Source organism: Chelonoidis abingdonii, chromosome 14 (assembly GCF_003597395.2).
Source record: "Chelonoidis abingdonii isolate Lonesome George chromosome 14, CheloAbing_2.0, whole genome shotgun sequence".
Lineage (NCBI taxonomy): Eukaryota > Metazoa > Chordata > Testudines > Testudinidae > Chelonoidis > Chelonoidis abingdonii.
This window is the reverse complement of record NC_133782.1, coordinates 32,640,174-32,660,380: the sequence shown is the minus strand read 5'-3', so window position 1 is coordinate 32,660,380 and position 20,207 is coordinate 32,640,174. Positions and strand designations below refer to the sequence as shown.

Sequence of the window (20,207 nt, the reverse complement as noted above, 5' to 3'; positions counted from 1 at the left end):
AATTCATACTGAGTGGGTTTTTAACCAGGACAGGCTGGTACAGCTCTGGGGTCCTAGGCTGCAGAGCTGGGGGGTACGTTGGCTGCAGAGCTGGGGGTACTTTGGCTGTAGCCCTCTCCCTTGTGGTGCGTGCAGTGGCTGGCCAGAGCCTGCATGTAACTGCAGCTGGATCTGTCCTTGCTTGTGTGAATGCTGGTGGGAGTGCAGGACTGGGAGTGGTCTGCAGCTTGTCACAGCAGCACAGTATGAAAGGGAACCGAAGCTGGTAAGTCAGGAGGCTCTGTGGGACTCCAGTTCCAGGTGGCACCCCAGGGTGTGGGGAAACCCATCATAGGTGTGTTCTTGTACCATCTCTTAGGAATATATTTGAGAGATCTATGTATTTACTTGACATCTGTGTATTTTTGTACAATCCTCTCTGGTCAGGAATATGCTTGCTTGGTTAGCGGACACCAAGTGTGTTACTATTCTGCCAAGACTAGGCCTACTTTGGTCATAGCCTTTGGTTCACACTGCTAGTTTTGCCTAGGGCTCCAGTAAGACCTACAACTACCTCTAGCAATTGTCTCAATTGGCACAAGTCTGTGGTGTGTATCTGTGATGGAGTAGGGGCTGTCTGTGTGGGGGATGGGAGAGCAGGGGATGTCTTTAGGTGACGGACAGGTGCTGAGGCTGTAACCCGACCCGGCGGGGGGTGGGGGAGCACCTGGGCGGAGGAGAAGGGAACAAAGGATTCGGCCGGAGGAGGAAAGGCAGGACAGTTTGAGTTTGGGGCTGTGGGCGGAATTCAGGGTATCCTAGCTGGGATCCAAGCACCCTGAACCCCCAGAAGGACTCAGTGGAGGGGTCCTGACTGTGCCTGCAAGCTCTGCTGTAACCTGTGTTCCTGTTGTCCAATAAACCTTCTGTTTTATTGGCTGGATAAAAGTCACTGAGGGTCCCAAGAAGAGGGGTGCAGGGCTGGAACCCCCAGACTCCGTGACAGTATCTAAAGGCCACAACCCTGCTGTCTAATATAGGAGTTAATATGGTTCCAAATTCTGTATTTCAGGGTGTGTGTAAATCTACTAAATTATTTAAATGCAGTTTTGTACGTATAGTTAAGGTTGCAAAGTAAAGCACTCAAAAGTCAGGAAATGCCAGAATTTAGACTGCCTGGGCAACCTTACTTTACCTCCTTGTGCATATGCATTTTGATACACTCTGCCATTACAAGGTGTCACACTATTTTTTCCCACAGGATCCCAGCTTCATTCAGTACACAGGATGGATATTACTTAGGGGATGAATCAAGATAATGGCCTCCCTCATCTCACAGGAGTGTTGTGAAAATAAGTTCATTAATATTTGTGAAGCACCCAAAGCATAGCAATGACTAGCACAAAGGGTTTGAGGAGCATGCAGTAAATAAGATCTAGAGCCCCACACTGACCAATGAATAGCAAGAGAAATACTGAATAGCTGCTCATTCAGTGAGCACCGTCCATCCTTCTTTGGAGAGCTCGTTGGCCTGTTAGAGCTAAAATTAGTCTCTAGGAATTACGCTGATTTTGTCTTTATGCATTTTTGCATTTTTAAAACAACTGCGAAGGGCACCTGGAGATTAGGGATTGTCACTTCTCTCTTTTTTGACTGCACTTAGAAACATAAATAAAAATAAATATATACAAATATTCCAGGGCTTCCAGACTCCCAGGCTAGCTGGCTCCCTGGGCTGCCAATCTGGGCTACTAGCAGTGGTAAAACTGACAAGAATGTCAATTTCACTTAGCTGCTGTTGGGGCCCCAGGGAGCAGATTTAACCCATGTGTTGGTGTTTCTGAAAACAAAACTATTTTGGGATTTCTCAGTTGCAATTTTCCCCCGTGAACCAGAAATCCCTTGTTTTGGTGAGCTCTAAATGCTCTGAGTCTGCTGCTGGCATAAATTACATGGCTCTGAGTGCCTATGTGAAGGGGGATGTTTACCACCTGTGCTGCCTAAGGGTTGGATGGGGTGTGGCAGGTTGTCTTCCTCCTGGACATCTCCCTTTCTTACTGCCACTCCTCAGTGGTCTGTCCTTCCAGTGACTGTCCAGATCATGTTTTCAAGTCTGCCCTTCTCAGGGTATGTATAGAGAAAGAGCCTTCAGGATTAAGCAGGGGACTCAAAGCTCCCCCGCACTTGGGTCAAGATCTCACAGTCTGCACCCTTTTATCTTCAGGGTTTTCTCCCCCAACTAGGGAGACAGGGACAGGCCACTGTAGTTGTCCTCCTTTTGGGGTTGATAGCAGAGCCCAGGCCTACCCTCTCCACTAGGCTCTGATCCAGGGCCCAACAGTAAGCAGCTATGTCCTGCACCCTGGGGTGCTACGCAGCTGCCTCCCAGATCACTTCCTACCAGTTCCCTCTCTTCCCACAGGATAAAGAACTAAAACATAAAATCTCTAACCTCCAGAGGGTGACAGGTGCCTTCTCAATAGGCTTAGTCAGATTACTATAGCCAAGTCCCAGGAGCTCAGAGGGTGGGTCAGCTCACTTCCACTGTCTACAAACCAGTGAGCCACTCTGCTTCCCTTTTTAAGATTCTCCTCCAGCCTATGCAGGCTTTGTAGGTGCCAGAGGCACCAACTTCACCAGTTCCTGGGGGATGCTCGACCCCTTCTCTGTCCCAGGTTCCCCCCTCCTACCTTCTCCCCCCTAGCCCCTCTGGAATGCTGCTGAACAGCTGATCATGACTTGAGCTTGAGGTCTTCAAATCACAGTTTGAGGATTTCAATAACACAGACTTAGGTTAGGGGTTTGTTATAGGAGTAGGTGGGTGAGATTCTGTGGTCTGCATTGTGCAGGAGGTCAGACTAGATGATCATAATGGTCCCTTCTGACCTTAAAGTCTATGACAGGCGGGAGGCACTGGGATGGAGGGGGAGGAGCTGATACTCAGGGCTGCCGATGGGTGCTGAGTTTTCTCTGGGTGCTCTGGACCTGGAACACCCATGGCGTCAGTGCCTATGGAAGGTGCCATGGAACGGGGCCTCCTGGGCCCAGAGTACTTATTCAACCCCTTCTTTTCCAGTGTGGGGTTTATGCATCCCATCACAGTCTCCCAAAGATTCTACGTGTTCCATATTTGAGAGAGCCTTACATCCAAAATTTCTGCACTAGAATAACAGTATCCCCTTACTTTAGGTTTTCTGGGGGAAAAAACCCAAACTTTAATCAACATTCCACTATTTTTTACCTACCATACTTACATGCCCCCATTATCATAGTACTTGAACTCTTCACACTCTTTAATGTATTGATTCTCACAACACCCCTGTAAGGTAGGAAAGTTCTATTGTTCCCAGTTTACAGATGGGAAACTGAGGCATGGAGCCTACATGACTTGCCCAAGGTCAAAAGAAATTGTGCACAGCAGAGACTTGAACTGGGGCCTCAAGCTGCAGGCAAATGCCCCAACCACTGGACCATCCTTCCAAGAGAGGAGAAACTGCTTTCGTAGTAGGCTAACCATTTACAGTCTTGTTTAATCCTGAGCTGATGGTGTCAAACTAATGAGCTTTAGTTCATCTGCAAATTTGACACCATCAACTCAGGATTAAACAAAGACTGTGAATGGCTTGCCAACTACAAAAGCACTTCCTCCTCTAGGTGTTCACACCTCAACTGCTGGAGGAGGGCCTCATCTTCCCTGATTGAACTAACCTTGTTATCTCTAGCCTGATTCCTGCTTGTGCATTTATACCTGCCTCTGGAAATTTCCACTATATGCAGCTGACGAAGTGGGTATTCACCCATGAAAGCTCATGCTCCAATATGTCTGTCTATAAGGTGCCACAGGACACTCTGCTGCTTTTACAGATCCAGGCTAACACAGCTACCCCTCTGATACTTGACTCTAAAGTCAGGCACTAAGGTCACCCTGCTGGACCCATGGTTCCAAGCAACCTGAAGCTCTTCCTAACCACCTCCCCACCCTCTCGGGGAGGGGGCCTGTCACGTTGCCTCCTGTTCCCAGCCTCCAGCCACGAGGCAGCCACCTTCCACCCTCGTTTTTCTGCTCTCCCACAAGCACTTGCTTCCACGCTGCCCTCCCCCCGGGCTGGGCTTTCCCAGTGAGCCCCCCTCTGCCACGCGGCTCACAGAGCTGCTCAGCGGGCGCATGGAGGGGGATGGGCTGGTCCCAGAGCAGCGCCCTCGAAGCGCAGTAGCAGGCAGGGCTGCTGGGCAAGGTACGGGACTGGTACACACTTCCGCCCCGACATGTGACGTATAGTGACTACGCACGCAACAGTTCTTACTCTCTGCAGCGCGTGCGAACTAAGGAGGCCGAATAGGGAGATTTACGCGCACGCGCAGTTTTGATTCCGCCCGCTAGCCTGTGAGAAGCGGAAGTAGTTACCATGTTCCGGAAGTGCTTCTGAGTGTCATGGCGGCGTTGGTAAGAGCAGTGGTAAGTGAAGGGATGGGTCAGAGTTGAAGCCCGAGCCACGGCTCCAGCTTCTGTGTCCGGCCGGGTTCAGAGCCTCCCTGCAGCGCGGACGGCCTGGCTCAGGAGCCGCCGACAAATGCACCGGGGGGCTGCGGTCTCCGCGGGTGACAGGGCCCTGGGAGTGGCGGCCCCCGGCTCCGTTACCCTGGGGGGGCGGGTTTGCCTGAGCATGTCTGGTAACTTCCCAGCGGCGTTTAACAGAGCCTTGGCTCCGCGCTGTGTCCCGTTGTTGATGGTGATGTGTGTGGTACGTGAGGGGCAGCACCGGCTCTAGGGTTTTTACTACCTCAAACAGCAAAAAAACAAACAAAACAAAACAGCGATCGAGATCTGCAGCTCTACAGTCTCCGCTTCAGTCTTCGGCAGCAATTCGGTGGCTGGTCCTTCGCTCCGAGAGGGACCGAGGGAGCTGCTGCTGAATTGCCTCCGAAGACCTGGACGTGCTGCCCCAAACAACTGCTTGCTGGGCTGGTGCCTGGAGCTGGTCCTGGTAAGGGGAGCTGGGCTGGGAGCACAAGGTTACAGTGTTTGGGATACACCAGCCTGGCACTTCCATCCTCTCCAGTAGTACAAATATTTATGTTTCGAAAAGATTCTGAATTAGAAATATTTTGTTTGGACTCCTTTGTTCCATATGGTGGTTTTTCAACAGCCATTCAAACACCTCTTTTCCTCCACCCCTCCCAAATACGGATTAGCTTACACTTTACAGGTGTTTCTTTCTTGATCTTTATTCATGAATAGGGGCATCAAACATGGCCCACATCAGAGGTTTTAAATCCTTCTTTCCCCGTTCTTTGTAGAAGTTTCTGATTTTTATTTCAGGATCTTTTCACTTGTTGGAACCTGTATGTCAGGATGCTTACGTCAAGAATTACTGTTTGCAGTTCTCTGTGACCTGCTGAGTTAACTTCCTGAATGTTAAACTTTTTATTCATTCAATATCTACTAGTCATTGTTGCAGTTTGTCCAGTTAGCATCAGAGACAAAAATCTGATCTTCTAACACTTTAGTATATAGAGAAGGCACATCTCTTCCATCTTAACTCACATGTCCTTCTGGTAGCAGTGAAAGTGCGTGTCTGAGTCTCTGCTCTTATTATTAATCATATTTATTGTGGTAGCACCTAGGGACCAACTAAGAATTGCACAGTACCTAGCACAATGGTGCACAAGCACAAAGTAGTAGTTCTGCTAGACTCCATAGAGGCCACAGCCTCTCTTCCCTGGGACAGATTCGAGAGACTCAAAGGTCTCGTAGCCTCAGTCACGACCTTCCCTGTGACGACAGCAAGGGTGTACCTTCAACTCCTGGGTCACATGGCAGCATGCATGTCCGTGGTGCAACATGCCAGATTCAGAATGAGGCCCTTCCAACTCTGGTTGGCCTTCCAGTATTCCCAGTCCAGGGACAGCCTCTGAAGCAGCTGCAGCTTCGCACGCTGTGGCCGTGCCGCCCGATCTGGCCCGCCGGAGCACGCTGCAGCCGTGCTGCCTGATCTGGCCGGCTGGAGCATGCTGCAGCTGCACTGCCCAGCCTGCTGGAGGAGCTCTGGCCAGGCCAGAGACATCCTTCCCTGGCCCTCTCCAGATAAGATGGGAAGGGATGGGATAGAGAGAGTGGGGGGGTCCTGAGCTAGGGGTGGGTGTTAGGATATATATATTCAGGCCTGTCTGCAAAGGCCTATACTTCAAGAATTTAGGTGTATTCTTATCACTTAGCTAGTTACAGAGGTGTAAAAGAGAGAATCAAAAATCACTGTCTTTGTAGTGGCCTTCTCTTACTGTGACAGGCTAAGGCCTTCAGCTAAGATATAGTTAGGCAGCCATAAGCTGGGAAGTGTATGGTCACATCCTCACATTCCAAACTAGTCACATTGAAATAAGGTGCTATTGGGCTATTAGAATACAGTCCTGTCCTGATATTCCCATCACCTCCAGAAAAAGGGAAGAGCCTAGAAGATGTAAAAGAAAACTTAGTTTGATCGCATCCTGTCGGGCAAGAACTCACTTATCAATAGACACAGCTGGAGAACTCTTATGTCTGTATAGATGTAGGTGTGAAATCCTCACTTCTGTATGTTTTGTATGTTCGTAGTGCAATGTCCCTCGGTCTGTTCTTAATTGTTTCTGTATACTGGATAATTAATTTTGTTGGGGTAAACCAGTTAAGGTGGTAGGGATACTTGGTTTAAAACTATGTTACAATAGTTAGGATTGGTTAGTTAAATTCAGTAAAGTGATTGGTTAGGTATAGCTAAGCAAAACTCAGGTTTGCTATATAGTCTGCAGTCAAGTCGGGTGGGGGAAGGGAATAGGAAATGGACAGGGACTGGGGATGGGGGAATTCGGATCACGTTTGCTAAAAGGGGAATGGAACAGGGATAGGGAACAGGAAGAGGGACACAGGCAAAGGCTCTGTGGTGTCAGAGTGGAAAGGGCGACACTAAGGAAGGAAACTGGAATTGTGCTTGCTAGAAGTTCACCCCTGTCATAACAGATAGCTAAGGTTAATGTTCTTTCACTGGAAAGGGTTAACAAACAACACCTGACCAGAGGACCAATCAGGAAAACAAGATACTTTCAATCTCAAGGGAGGGAAGCCTTGTTTGTGGGTTTGGGTTTGTTTTGTTCTCTCTGGGTCGGACAGGACTAGAGGTAAAACCAGTTTCTGCAATCTCCAGCTACAGTCCTCTTATCTATTCAGAATAGTGAGTAAGTAAGGCGGTTTAAGTCTTTTTATTTTTTTTTTTTTCTTTATGTGCAAATGGGTAGTTTGCTGGAAAATTTTAAATTGAATTTTTCTGGATAGGGCTGTTTATCCATTTTTTTTTAAGCTAACAGACCCTGTAAAATTTCATCTTGATTACAGAGACATTTTGTTTTTTCCTTCTTTACTAAAGTTTCCCTTTTTTTTTTTTTTTTTTTTTTTTTTTTTTAGAATCTAATTGATCTTTTGGTTATCTTGTATAGACACCAGGGAACTGGTGGGAGAAAGGAAAAGACGGGGGAGGGGAAATCTGCTCTGTGTTTATCTCTCTCTAAGGAAGAAAGAGGGGGAAGGGAATGGGTTATTTCCCTTGTTGTTGAGACGCAAGGAATTGAGTCTGGAGTCCCACGGACAGGTTCTTGGGGAGACCGGAGCTAATCAGGGCCTCCACCCAATGTCCTGATTGGTGGCAGCACTACAGGATCTAAGCTGGTAATTAAGCTTAGAGGATTCATGCTAGTATTTCATTTTCTAGACGCTAAGGTTCAGATTTGGGAAAGAAAACTATGACAACCCCAATAAACATCGAATTGTTTGCGCCTTTGGACTTCGGGTATTGTTGCTCTCTGTTCATGCGAGAAGGACCAGGGAAGGAAGAGGGTGAAGGAATAAGCCCCCTAACAGTGAGGTCATGTGGAGGGTGGTCACGGGTTACTCCCCTGACTCTCAGCTTCTCCCCCCCCCACCCCCCAAAAAAATCCCCACCAGTTGCTGTCCCAGCCCATCAGGGTAAGCAGCTGGTGCGCTGGGAGACTTTATTTACTTAGGTTTACCTCCGTGGCTGCAGACGCTTGAGGTAAACAAACCATCTCGGCCCACCAGCGGCTTTTCCTGATGGCCCAGGAGCCAGCGTTTGCTGACCCCTGAATTATAGGGTCAGCTTATAAACAGGTTATAAAAATTTTCCATTTTTACTTATCGATTTGGAGGGGGATTGGCTTATAAATGAACCGTCTTATGATCGAGTATATACATCCTCAGAGAGAGAGGGACATTTCTTACCTCCTCTCTGGGGGGAAAACCTGTTTTTCACCTCTGCTAGTGACCAACACCTTGATATAGACTTTACAAACATTTTCAGTGTATATACAAAAAATTCCATAGTAGGGTGACCAGATGTCCTTATTTTCTCGGGACTGTCCCGATATTTACTTGTTTGTCCCACGTCCTGACTGATGTTTGGTTGGGATGCAAATTGTCCCGAATTTTGCCCTCCGGCGCACAGGCGGAGGGGGCTTGCGCCCCCCCTGCCCTGGTGTCCGACTCTACCCCTTTCCTCCCCCATTGGATCCCTCCCCAAATTCTCGCCTTTGCCCTGCCCCCAGCCCTGCCCCCTCACAGCCCCATTGGATCCCTCCCCAAATCCCCGCCCTGGCCCCGCCTCTTCCCCAAGCACGCAGCATTCCTCCTCCTCACCCCTCCCTCCCAGGCTTGCTCTGATTAGCTGTATGGCAGCACAAGTGCTGGAGGGAGGGGGGAGAAGCAGGATGTGGCAGTCAGCTCAGGGGAGGTGGAGGTGCAGCGGAGGCGAGCTGGTGCAGGGGGGCGGGGCATGGAGCTGTCAGTAAGTGTTCAGCTCCCACCAATTTTTCCTATGCTCTGGCAGCTCTTTTTGCTTTTGTTTTTGTTTTTTCCTCTGCTGCCAGCTCTTGGGGTTGTTTTTTTTTTTTGCTCCGCCAGCACCCCCTGCCCGCGTCCCGATATTTCACGTGTCTCATCTGGTCACCCTATTCCATGGTATCTGTACATACATTAACCAACGATATTAATGACCAGTTTGACACCAGCTTTCATTTTGAGACCTCACCTGACATTTGTTGGTGAATCAGAATGTACATACCAAAATCTGTATATTTCTGTAACCAACTTACCAGTTGGCATTACGGGGTTCTTAGGTCACAGTGTGACTTCAAAACAGCGTAGGGTATTCCTGTGTGAATTTGGTATGGATGACCATCAAGTTGATAGGAATAGCTGCCTTTGCATTGTTTTGATTTTCTTGAATGCCCATGTCATAAACAGATAATAGGAGTTAGTAGAACAAAAGTACTTTATATCTCTTTTGACTATAAAGGGTTAACAAGTTCAATAAGCCTGGCTGTCACTTGACCAGAGGACCAATCAGGGGACAGGATACTTTCACATCTTGAGGGAGGGAAGTTTCTGTGTGTGCTGTTAGTTCTGGTTTTTGTTCTCTCTGGGTTCTGAGAGGGACCAGACATGTAAGCAGATTCCTCCAATCTTTCTGAAAAAATCTCTTCTGTTCTAATTTTAGTAAGTGTCAGGATAAAGGCGGTTTTAGTCTTTTTGATTGTTTTCTTTATTTGCAAAAGTGTTTTGCTGGTGTATGGTGACTCACAACTGGAGTCCCGTTGTTTAACAAAGATCCTCGTTAAACCCTAGTGCCTTTGCCTTCAGAGTAGTCAGAAGGGAGAGACCAAAAAAAATTTGCAGACCTTTGCTTTTAAAACAATCTCCTCTAGCCTGCTTTACACATAGCTAGCAGGGAAAGAGAGAGAAAAAATCCTACTGGCTTTTGCTTCTAAACCGAAACCTCTCAGTCTGCCTGCAGATAGCTAGGAGGGAGAGAAATAAAACGCTCACTGGCCTTTTTGACTTGTATTCTCTATCTATCTATTTATCTATTCATTCCAGCTGCGACAGCATGTCACGTACAATTCCCACCTGAACTCTAGCGTCCAAAAGACGGGTGGGTACCAGCATGATTCCTCTAACTTGATTCTAGCTAGAATCTATAGTGCTGCCACCAACCAGGATTCCAGTGCCTGGTACAAGCTCTGGTCCCCCAAACCTTGCCGGGGACCTCCAAGACCCAGACCTCTGGATCTTACTTGGAAAGTAAACCCTTTCCCCCACCGTTACTTTCCAGGCTTCCCTCCTGGGTTTACCTGGAAGATCACTGTGATTCAACTCCTTGAATCTTAACAGAGAGGAAAATGCACCTTCCCCCTCTTCTCTCTCCTCTCCCTGAGAGAGACAATAATCCTAACAACAGAAGAGAATTTAGCCTCTCTCTCTCCTCCCACACCAATTCACTGGGTCGAATCCAAGAACCCAGTCTCCTGGCGGTCTCAACTAGAATAAAAAAAACCAAATCAGGTTCTTAAACAAGAAAAAAGCTTTAATTAAGGAGAGAAAAACAGTAAAATTATCTTTGTGTAAATTTAAGATGGTATTGGTATAAGGGTTTTTCAGCTATAGACACTGGGAATACTCCGCCCTAAGTATCAAGTACAATATATTTTGCTATATTTGCTGAAGGATTTTAAATTTGAAACTCTTCCAGCCAAATGCACAGTTGCAAACAAAGAAAAACAAACATAAGCCTAAACTCGCCTATCTACTAGTACTCACTTATTTTGAATGACACAGAGACCTGGATTGGAAGAACCTGGTTGCTACGTTTCTGGTCACTCCTCAGAACCAAGAAGAAAACAACCAAAAACTAACAGCGCACATCAGAAACTTCCCTCCCTCAAGATTTGAAAGTATCCTGTCCCCTGATTGGTCCTCTGGTTAGGTGACAGCCAGGCTTACTGAACTTGTTAACCCTTTACAGTCAAAAGAGATATAAAGTACTTTTGTTCTACTAACTCCTACTATCTGTTTATGACAACCCACAACTAATAGTTATTATGTAGCTGGAAATCCCAGCAGTCTTCTCTTTTTGCTGGTTTCCAGTAGAATATATGAATCCTGGGATGTTCCCTTCACTGCTGGTTACTGTGTGCTTGCTGATCTCTCTATTCTAGAAGTGCCAGACTGGAATGCCTCAATGGATTACAGTATGCAGTGGATTAATACAATCAACCTTGCCCCAAGCACAGTGGGACAGAATGCTCTATGGCACTCTTCAGGTAGGATATTTCGTTATTCTAAAGCGTGTAAGAATTGGGGATTTGCGTAGGTCCTCACATATGAAATAAAAGGTCACAGTCTTCTAGCACATGAGAGTGGCGGGGGATAGTCCTTGTTAGTGCTGCTACCTCAGCCTCTAGAAAAAGGGATCTTGTAAAACTGAAATGAAAGGCCTGGCTGGGATGATTTAATTGGGGTTAGTCCTGCTTTGAGCAGGGGGCTGGACTAGATGACCTTCTGAGGTCTCTTCCAACCCTAATCTTCTATGATTCTATAATTAAGGGAGCTGAAATAATCTCAGAGAGTTCTTCTGACTGTTTCCCCCAGCCCACAGTCATTACTTCTGTTCAAGCCCATGTCTATTAGACACTGGATAAAGGGTGAACCACTTCAGCTAGATTAGATGGTGAAGATATAAATCTGTCATGCAGGCCATGAAAACACCGCAACCCATGTTTGTTTACTAATTGTGTTTCACATAAGAACTAAATATGTGGAGCTTGGCTAAGCAGTAACTGGTTATGGAGTGGGGGTGACCTGATTGTGTAACCCGGTGTATCATTTTTATAGGACTCCGATAACTATAGTATCAAATCACCAACCCATTTAAAACATCTTTGGCATTGGAAGGGTGTTAACGCCAAGGAGAGAGGAATTATTAACTGTTGTACAAGGAGGTATAACTGGGATTAATGGAACAAAAATCTGAGAGAAAATCTAGGTTAAATTTCAGGACAAAGTGTGTGATGTTAAGATGCGTGGGACTGCCAGCCCGTTCCACAGGATATTCAAAATATTACCAAATGCACAGTAGGGAATAAACCTGCACTGGGCCGGGAGAGATGGGCTTGATGACCTAATAGGCCTTTTTCATCTGTAAATTCTCTGACTGTAAATTAATGAATGTTTGAATGTCACACAATTTTAGTGCTTATTCCTTAACACTGTTCTCACTTCTCTTTTGCCACTTTAAGCAGAGGCATGAGACTGGCCGACCCCAGTTGAATAAAGTGTGTGGTGGATTGATACAAACCAGTGGTGCAATAACACAGCAAAGGAGAATGCTTCACAGCACTGATCAGGTTAGAATAGTTTGATACTATTGTTTATTATCAGAGGCTTCATTGTAGCAATCATTGTACAGACACCTTTAACTTGTGACAGGATAACTTTGACAGCATTACTGGCCTAGTGGATGAGGAGAAACAGTAGATGTGCTACATTTTGATTTTAGTAAGGCATTTATGACATGCTCATAAGCCAACTAGGGAAATGTGCTGTAGATGAAATTGCTATAAGGTGGGTGCGAAGACTGGTAACTACTCTGAGTATGATGTAAGACGTGGCAGGTAATTGTCCCGCTCTACTCAGCACTGGTGAGGCCTCCGCTGGAGTATTGTGTCCAGTTCTGGGTGCCACACTTTAGGAAAGAGGTAAAGAAAGAGAGTCCAGAAGAAAGCAACAAAAATGATAAAAGGTTTAGAAAACCTGTCCTGTGAGGAGAGATTAAAAAAATTGGGCATGTTTAGTCTTGAGAAAAGAAGACTGAGGAGGGACCTGATAATATGTTCAAATATGTTAAGGGCTGTTATAAAGAGGACAGTGATCAATTGTTCTTCATGTCCGCTGAAGGTAGGACTAGAAATAATGGGCTTAATTGGCAGCAAGAGAAATTTTAGCTTAGATATTAGGAAAAACTTTCTAACTGTAAGGATAGTGAAGCTCTGGAGTAGGCTTTCAAAGAAGATTGTGGAATCGCCATCATTGGAGATTTTTAAGTAGAGGCTGGACAGACACCTGTCAGGGATGGTCTAGGTTTACTTGGTCCTGCCTCAGAGCAGGGGGCTGGACTGGATGACTTCTTAAGGTCTCTTCTAGCCCTACATTTATAGGTTTCTACGTGATGAATTTTTTAAATAGTCCAGGGGATGAGCTTACTTGGTCAGAACACTAAATGTTATAGAGTAGACGTTATCACAGACCAAGGCCAGTGATTTGAGAGCTGCCAGGTATCCCTCCAGGAGGCAGAGCACTAAGTGTCATGTTCCCGGCTCTCTCCCCAACTGGGTGACAGGGAGCTGCTGGGAAAGGTCCAACAAATGGCCCTGCGAGGGATGGGGCTGAGATGGGAAGAGAAGTGATAATAGGGGGCAGATTCTTCCTTGTCTCCCTCAGGAGAAAAGAGACAGAAATGTTGCCCCCACTTTTAAAGGGGACTGGATGCTTCCCCTCTCTTTCTGGTGTGTGAAGGTGTTGGGGGGGATGATGGGAGATATAGCAAATTTTGCTATTCACTAAATGTTTAATGCTGTCATACTAAATATTAATAGTGGTAACTAACGATGGTGTGCTGTGAACATGGCATATCCTGCTGACCAGGATTGTTTTGTTTCCTTTTCTACCCGCATCTGTTCATTACATCTACTGTAGCCTCTTGTCTTATACTTGGATTGTAATCTCGTTGGGGCAGAACCCATCTCCGTTATGTTTTTGTTCAGTGCCTAGCACAATGGGTCCTTGTCTTTGGTGATAGCCTAGAGGTATTACCATAATACAAATGCCAACTCTGGTGGTCCTTGCTCCATAGAGGTTGCAGGCTAAGAAAATGACAAAATACAAGAGGTGCACAAGATAGAAGAAGGGGAGCGGATTGGGAAAACGAAGGAACAATAAAATTCACATACAATGCCTGACAACAGTCCCAGCTTGCTACTGGCATAGGCTTAGTCAGATGTCAATGGTTTGTAGGCATTATGGCAGAACTAAACTCTAAAAAGAACAAAGTAGTGGCTTTACAGATTTTTACAGTGTCTTTCCCCAGTGTAAGGGAAAGGCAGTATGAAAGAAAGCATGGAGGTATATGTGGGAGAAATGGAGTAGCAGTCAAGACAGGCATCTTGTCCTGAAAAATTTTTCCTGGTAGTGAAGTTAGGTTTACTGGCCTGTAATTGCTGGAATTGCCTTTGGAGCCTTTTTTAAATATTGGCATCACCTTAGCTACCCTTCAGTCGTCTGATACAGAAGCTGATTTAAATGATAGGTTACATACCACAGTTAAATATCAGAGGGGTAGCTGTGTTAGGGTACTTCTACACTACGGGATTATTCCGATTTTACATAAACCGGTTTTATAAAACAGATTGTATAAAGTCGAGTGCACATGGCCGCACTAAGCACATTAATTCAGCGGTGTGCGTCCATGGTCCGAGGCTAGCGTCGATTTCCGGAGCGTTGCACTGTGGTAGCTATCCGTAGCTATCCCATGATCCCGCAGTCTCCCCCGCCCCTTAAGAATTCTGTTGAAAGCCATGGCTGATGGAAAAATCATTGTCGCGGGTAAGTTCGGGTAAATGTCATCACTCATTCCTTCCTCTGGAAAGCAACGCCAAGACAATGCATTTCACAGCCCTTTTTCCGCCTGGATGCCTCGGCAGATCACCACAGACGGCAACCATGAAGCCCGTCCAGCTTATTTTTTTTTTTTTTTACAGTCAACCAGTATTACTGGATGCCGTGGACAGAGGCGATAACTCCACAGCGCTACAAGAGCAGCATCATTTGCTTTTGAATGATAGCAGAGACAGTTATGCAGTCGTTCTTGTACCGTCTGCCTGCTCCGCGTAAATTGGCAATGAGAGTGATGTTATCTGTCCTTCTGTACTGTCTGCTGCTATCACTGGGCCTGGTAGATTGGCCGGTGGCCGCAAAAGCAAAACTAGAAGGACCCGAGTCATCCTCCTTTAGGTTCCTAAAATAGGTCAGTCCTCCTAGAATATGGGAACAAAATTACTAGAGAACCAGTGTATCAGAGAGGCACAAGCTTGCTCCATGTCGATCCTGCAGAAGATGAGCTAACATGCACATTCACGGGGGTGCCCTGCAAAACAACCGCACCTTCAGTCCCTCCAACCTCCTGGGCTACCGTGCAGTGCCCCCCCATTTGGTTCATGAGTATATAAAAAATGCAGGAATAAGAAACAGTGACTTGTTAGTGAGATGAAGATGAGGGGGAGGCAGCCTCCGCGTGCTAATGACTAGATCCAGAGCAGGAATCAGCGGTGCAGGGAAGAATCCCAGAGCCCGCTCATGAATCTTCTTACAAACACTTTAAAAGGAGGAAGGGCTGATGAGCTCACCCCCAGTTTGCTAGATGAGGACAGTTACCAAGCTGTTCTTACCATCTACTGGAATTGAACCGAGAATCATTCCTATTTCACCTAGGTGCCCACCGACCAGGTACATGAAGCCAGCCAGAGCATCAACAGGGTAATAACAAGGAACGGCTAACCAGGTCCTACTGACCCATCCAGCCAGGAGGCGCAGGGAAGGAGTGGAGTACTGCTCTTCACTGCTGCAGCAGCATCTATCCAGCAGCATCAGCCTAACATGAGGTGTGACAACAGAAGTCAAAAACGATTTCTTCCTTTTCTTCATGGGGGAGAGGGGGGAGTAAATTGACGAGCTAATAGCCCTGAACCATCGCCAGACAAATGTGTTTGCCCTACACGCATATGGGAGCTCACCAGAGCATACTAGAACTGTGTGACATGTGGATAGCTGGAAGTCCTCATACCTCCTCACCCCATGTCCATGTCCTGGCTTCCATTATGTATTTTTTCAAACACTTTGGAATGGTTAGAGCTATTGATAGAACAGATTTGTTCCCCATACAGGGATCAAGATCCGTATGTCCCGTAGAGCTACGCTGGAGGCTCTTTTTTGGATTTATGGGGACTGCATTGCCAACCGGCAGATCAAGAGCTCCATGCTGGGCAAACAGAAATATGAAAATCAAAATTTTGCCGGGGCCTTTCTTTTTACCATGCCACTGCATCCGAGTAGATTCAGAATTGAGCTGTCAGAGCGGTCACAGTGGTGCACTGTGGGATACTGCCCGGAGGCCAATAGCGTCGATTTGCAGCCACGCTAACCCTAATCCGATATGGTAATACCAATTTTAGCGCTACTCTTTTCGTTGGGGAGGAGTATAGAAACCGATTTAAAGAGCCCTTTATATCGATATAAAGGGCCTCGTAGTGTGGATGGGTACAGCGTTAAATCGGTTTAATGCTGCTAAAATCGGTTTAAACGCGTATTGTAGACCAGGCCTTAGTCTGGATCTGTAAAAGCGGCAAAGAGTTCTATGGCGCCTTACAGACTAACAAACCTATTGGAGCATGAGCTTTCGTGGGTGAATACCCATGCGGATGCATGTCCACAGTTAGTAGGTCTCTCCACTGCTGATCATTCCAGGTCTTTCCCTCCAATCCATGCTGGTTTTCTGAACCCAGAGATGATGCCGCAGGCTGTAAACCTGCTCCAGGAACTGGTCTTTTACTATTGGTTGCTTTTCTTCTTTGTCTGCTTCCTGGTTCCACTGCTATAGAAGAAGACCTGCTCCTGTTGCTGCCACACCATCTGCTCAGTGATGTGGCTGGCAAATACATCTGACTTTGGGTGCTGAAATATGGCCCAGGCCGCCTATGCATATTCCAGGTTGTCAGCATAGCAGCACAGGACATTAAGAAGTATGGGAATAAACAGGCAGAACTAGAAGTACTAGTGAATAATCATGGCTGTGACAGAGTTGGCATCGTAGAGACTTGGTGGGATAATACATATGATTGGAATATTGGTATAGAAGGGTACAGCACATGCAGGCAGATTTCTGAACTATACCTGTTAGAAATGGTGACATAAAACAAACATTTTAAAAAAGTGTACATTTTTATCAGGAAAATTAATCACTGGACTATCTTACCAAGGTATATGATGGGTTCTCCATCAATTGATGTATTTAAATGAAGATGGATTCTAAAAATACACTGTAGCTCCACCACAATTTATAAGTTTGACACAGAAATTATTGGGTAAAATTCTATTATCTGTGCAATAGAGGAAGTCAGACTAGAAGATCATTAAAGGTCCCTTTTGCCTTAACATATATGACTGTGTACATAAGGTAACCAGATTCACATTGCACGAATGTTAATTCTGTCATTTTCTAACTTTTGTGTAATTTTCTTTCAGTTCTTCTAATATGATTTAGTGTATCTGTGTCTGGACAATCTTTAGTGTTTTACAGTTCTACTTTAATTTATTGATTAGGCCCCGAATAAAGTAGGCTGGAGGTGTGTGTACAAATTCTTATCACTCTGAATAAAATGAATCAGTGAGTAATCTGTGTATAGGTGTAGCGTGTTCTCAAGAGTGCTGGTATGTTAGTTTTGTGCACTGCATTACTTATAAAGACAACTTATAATGGAAGTTAAAATTTCCAATTTATTTTTTATTTGTCTAAAATGATCAGATTGAATTGCTGGGATAAATACGTGTGGTTCTGTGTTTTATTTGATTTTACCTTGTTTTACTTCACAGTTTCTTGCTGCAAAAGATTCCCTGCAGCCATCTGAAGAGAAAGTGGGTGCTTTCACAAAGATAATAGAAGCAATGGGATTCACTGGACCACTGAAATATAACAAATGGGTAACACAATTAATTTGGTAGTCTTAATATTTTCCTGTACACCTCTACCCCTATATAATGCTGTCCTCAAGAGCCAAAAAATCTTACCACATTATAGGTGAAATCGCATTATATCGAACTTGCTTTGATCTGCCGGAGTGCACAGCTCCCCGCCCCCCCCCCCCGCCCCCGAGCACTGCTTTACCACGTTGTATTCGAATTCGTGGTTGTATCAGGTTGCGTTATATTGAGGTAGAGGTGTAGTTGGTTACTTTATATCTGTTTTGAGAGCTAGGTTCTTTGTGACATGGAAGGGATATTTATGGGCACAGTCCCATTCATATTACCCATATAAAGACCTCTCACAAACCTGCCTTGATTTATGCACAGGACCTCCATTCACACAAGTAGGAGTTTTATTATTTTGGTGTGTAAATGAATGAAATCCACTTGGATTCCAAAAACCTATTTCCTCACTTTATTCATCCATCAAAGTTCCCACATCACAGTTACCCTCCAGCAATGGAAGCTGGCAGCAATTCCCTTTGGGAGTTTGTGAACGCCAGTCCAAGTTGTCTAAAGGGTTTTGCCGAAGAGCGTTGCATGTTGCTTCCTCTCTTGGTCCCAACAAAGGTGGACCACACTTCCTTTGCTTTGTTACGACTTGCTTTTGGTCCAGGGTCTTGGGCTTACAGAGAGGATGGGTTTTGTGGTTGAGTCTAGAGACCTGGGTTCATTCCCTGGGTTTGCCACAGACTCCTTGTATGACCTTGGATAAGTCACTTAATCTCTTTCTGTTCCCCATCTGTAAAATTTCATCCACCCTTTGCCTTCCTTATTTAGACTGTACACTCTCCAGGGCAGGGGCCGCTTTTCACTATGTGTTTGTACAGTGCCTAGCACTAAGGGCCCTGATCTTGTCGTGGTCTCTAGATGCTAGGAGAATAGCAATAAAAATGAAAATAAGAATTTGAGTGCTGAGTGTCACATGACAATTCTTGAGCTAATCTCAAATGATTTGAAATCTGGGTTAAGTTTGTGTATAACTCAACTTCCCTTGTATATAGTGACTGAATGGTGTCCACCTTTATAGATCTAAATGTGGGTATCTGGTCTTCAGTGGTTATTGGTGCCTGTGTGTGTTTGGGGTAATGCATTTTATTTAGAGAGGCTTGTTTCTTTTCGGTTTTTCTTCACGAGTATATATGTACTGCTCAGTTCTCTCCGAATAACACTGAATTAATAAAGAATGAGAATGTTCCAATAACTGGCAATTAACAGTACATATGGCAGATGCTGGAGATCTCTGCTGTAGATTTTCAGTGTCATCTTGATCAAATCACTTAATATTTGTGCCTCAGTTTTTCCAATCCCTAAAATAGTGATTATGCTACTCTGTCTCACAGGGATGTTGGGAGGATAATTTCATTAATGCCTGTAACATGTTCAGGTACTATGGTGAAAAGAGTCATTGAAAAGACTGTAAATAAAACAAATGAAAATGGGTTATATATTTAATGGAGGATTATAAAGACAGGATGAAAATTAATTATGTGACGGGGACCATATTAACAATATGGGTTTCAGTCATTGTGCAGTGGTAACAATACATCAGAACAAAAGTTCCATAAATCTTAACTGAAATAATTTTGCATTGATAATCTTTGTTGTCACAAAGTCTGAACTCAAATGGATTGCATTTTCTATTGTAAATTGTAATTGTAATGGCACCTAAGAGTTTAGGCATAATTCTGATTAAGAGAGCTTTGGATGTCAAAATCTTCCATTTTTCTGGCAGAACTTCAGGACTACTGAATGAGGAGAACAGTTGTGCCTTAAAGCTGTCTCCTCCTTTGGAAATTATTTCCCTAGTGTCCTTGTAGTCAGATCAGACTTAAATTCACCTTTTGGTATTTTGAAGTGCCGTCTTAAAATGCAGAGAGTGCACATTCTGATTAGGTGGTCTGCTAGTACAGTGGGTTCATGGTTCACCTGTGGGGTGGGTTCACCTAAAATGGTGGGTTCATTGTTCCCTAGTAGTCCCAAAGGACAGCAGGTGGACGGAGAGTGCTGTGAATTCTCTACTTCTCCCAGTCCCTTCCCAATGGTGAGTGGAAGGGAGCAGTTAAGAGTTTTCCTCTCTGTCTCTGATTTGTATATAGCCAGTCCTCAGACTTATGACACAATCGGTTCCTTACAATTGTGTCGGAACTCGGAACCACAGTCTACTCCATTGCAGGACCGAGTGTCGTAAACTTGAAACCTATAGTCATAAGTCGAATCAGGGTGTCAATGTAGAAATGTCGTAACTTGAACATGAAGTTGAGGACTGCCTGTATCCTATTTTTAGAAAATGTAATGAACAGGCTAATGTTGCACTGGAAGGCAATAAACAAGACTACCAAGTCTTGGGGCATGTTAAATCTGTATCACCAAAGTCTTCGTCTGAGATTCTCTTTTAGCCCCTGTGGCAGACCCAGGCCAGTGGGGTACAAGAGTCTGGTAGAGGGCAAATATACTGGTCACTGGCTGAGTAGTTTTCTGTTCCCTGAGTGACCAGAGCAGGGGCTGCACTAGAGTAATCAGGAACCTGCTAGAACCAATTAAGGCAGACAGGGTG

At 45.4% G+C, this 20,207-nt stretch overlaps 1 protein-coding gene across 2 annotated transcripts in view; it reads left to right on the top strand.

Moving 5' to 3' along the window:
• Positions 1-4,383: 4,383 nt before the first annotated feature.
• Positions 4,384-20,207, top strand: part of UQCC1 (ubiquinol-cytochrome c reductase complex assembly factor 1) — a 93,945-nt gene continuing 78,121 nt past the window's right edge. The window contains exons 1-4 of one of the 2 annotated variants that reach the window (XM_075072352.1): positions 4,384-4,435; positions 11,017-11,121; positions 12,097-12,204; positions 17,501-17,608. In XM_075072352.1, coding sequence (XP_074928453.1) covers positions 4,412-4,435; positions 11,017-11,121; positions 12,097-12,204; positions 17,501-17,608 — 345 coding nt within the window. In that variant the 5' untranslated portion in view covers positions 4,384-4,411. The remainder of the gene's footprint in view (positions 4,436-11,016; positions 11,122-12,096; positions 12,205-17,500; positions 17,609-20,207) is intronic. The other variant, XM_075072353.1, reaches the window with a different exon arrangement.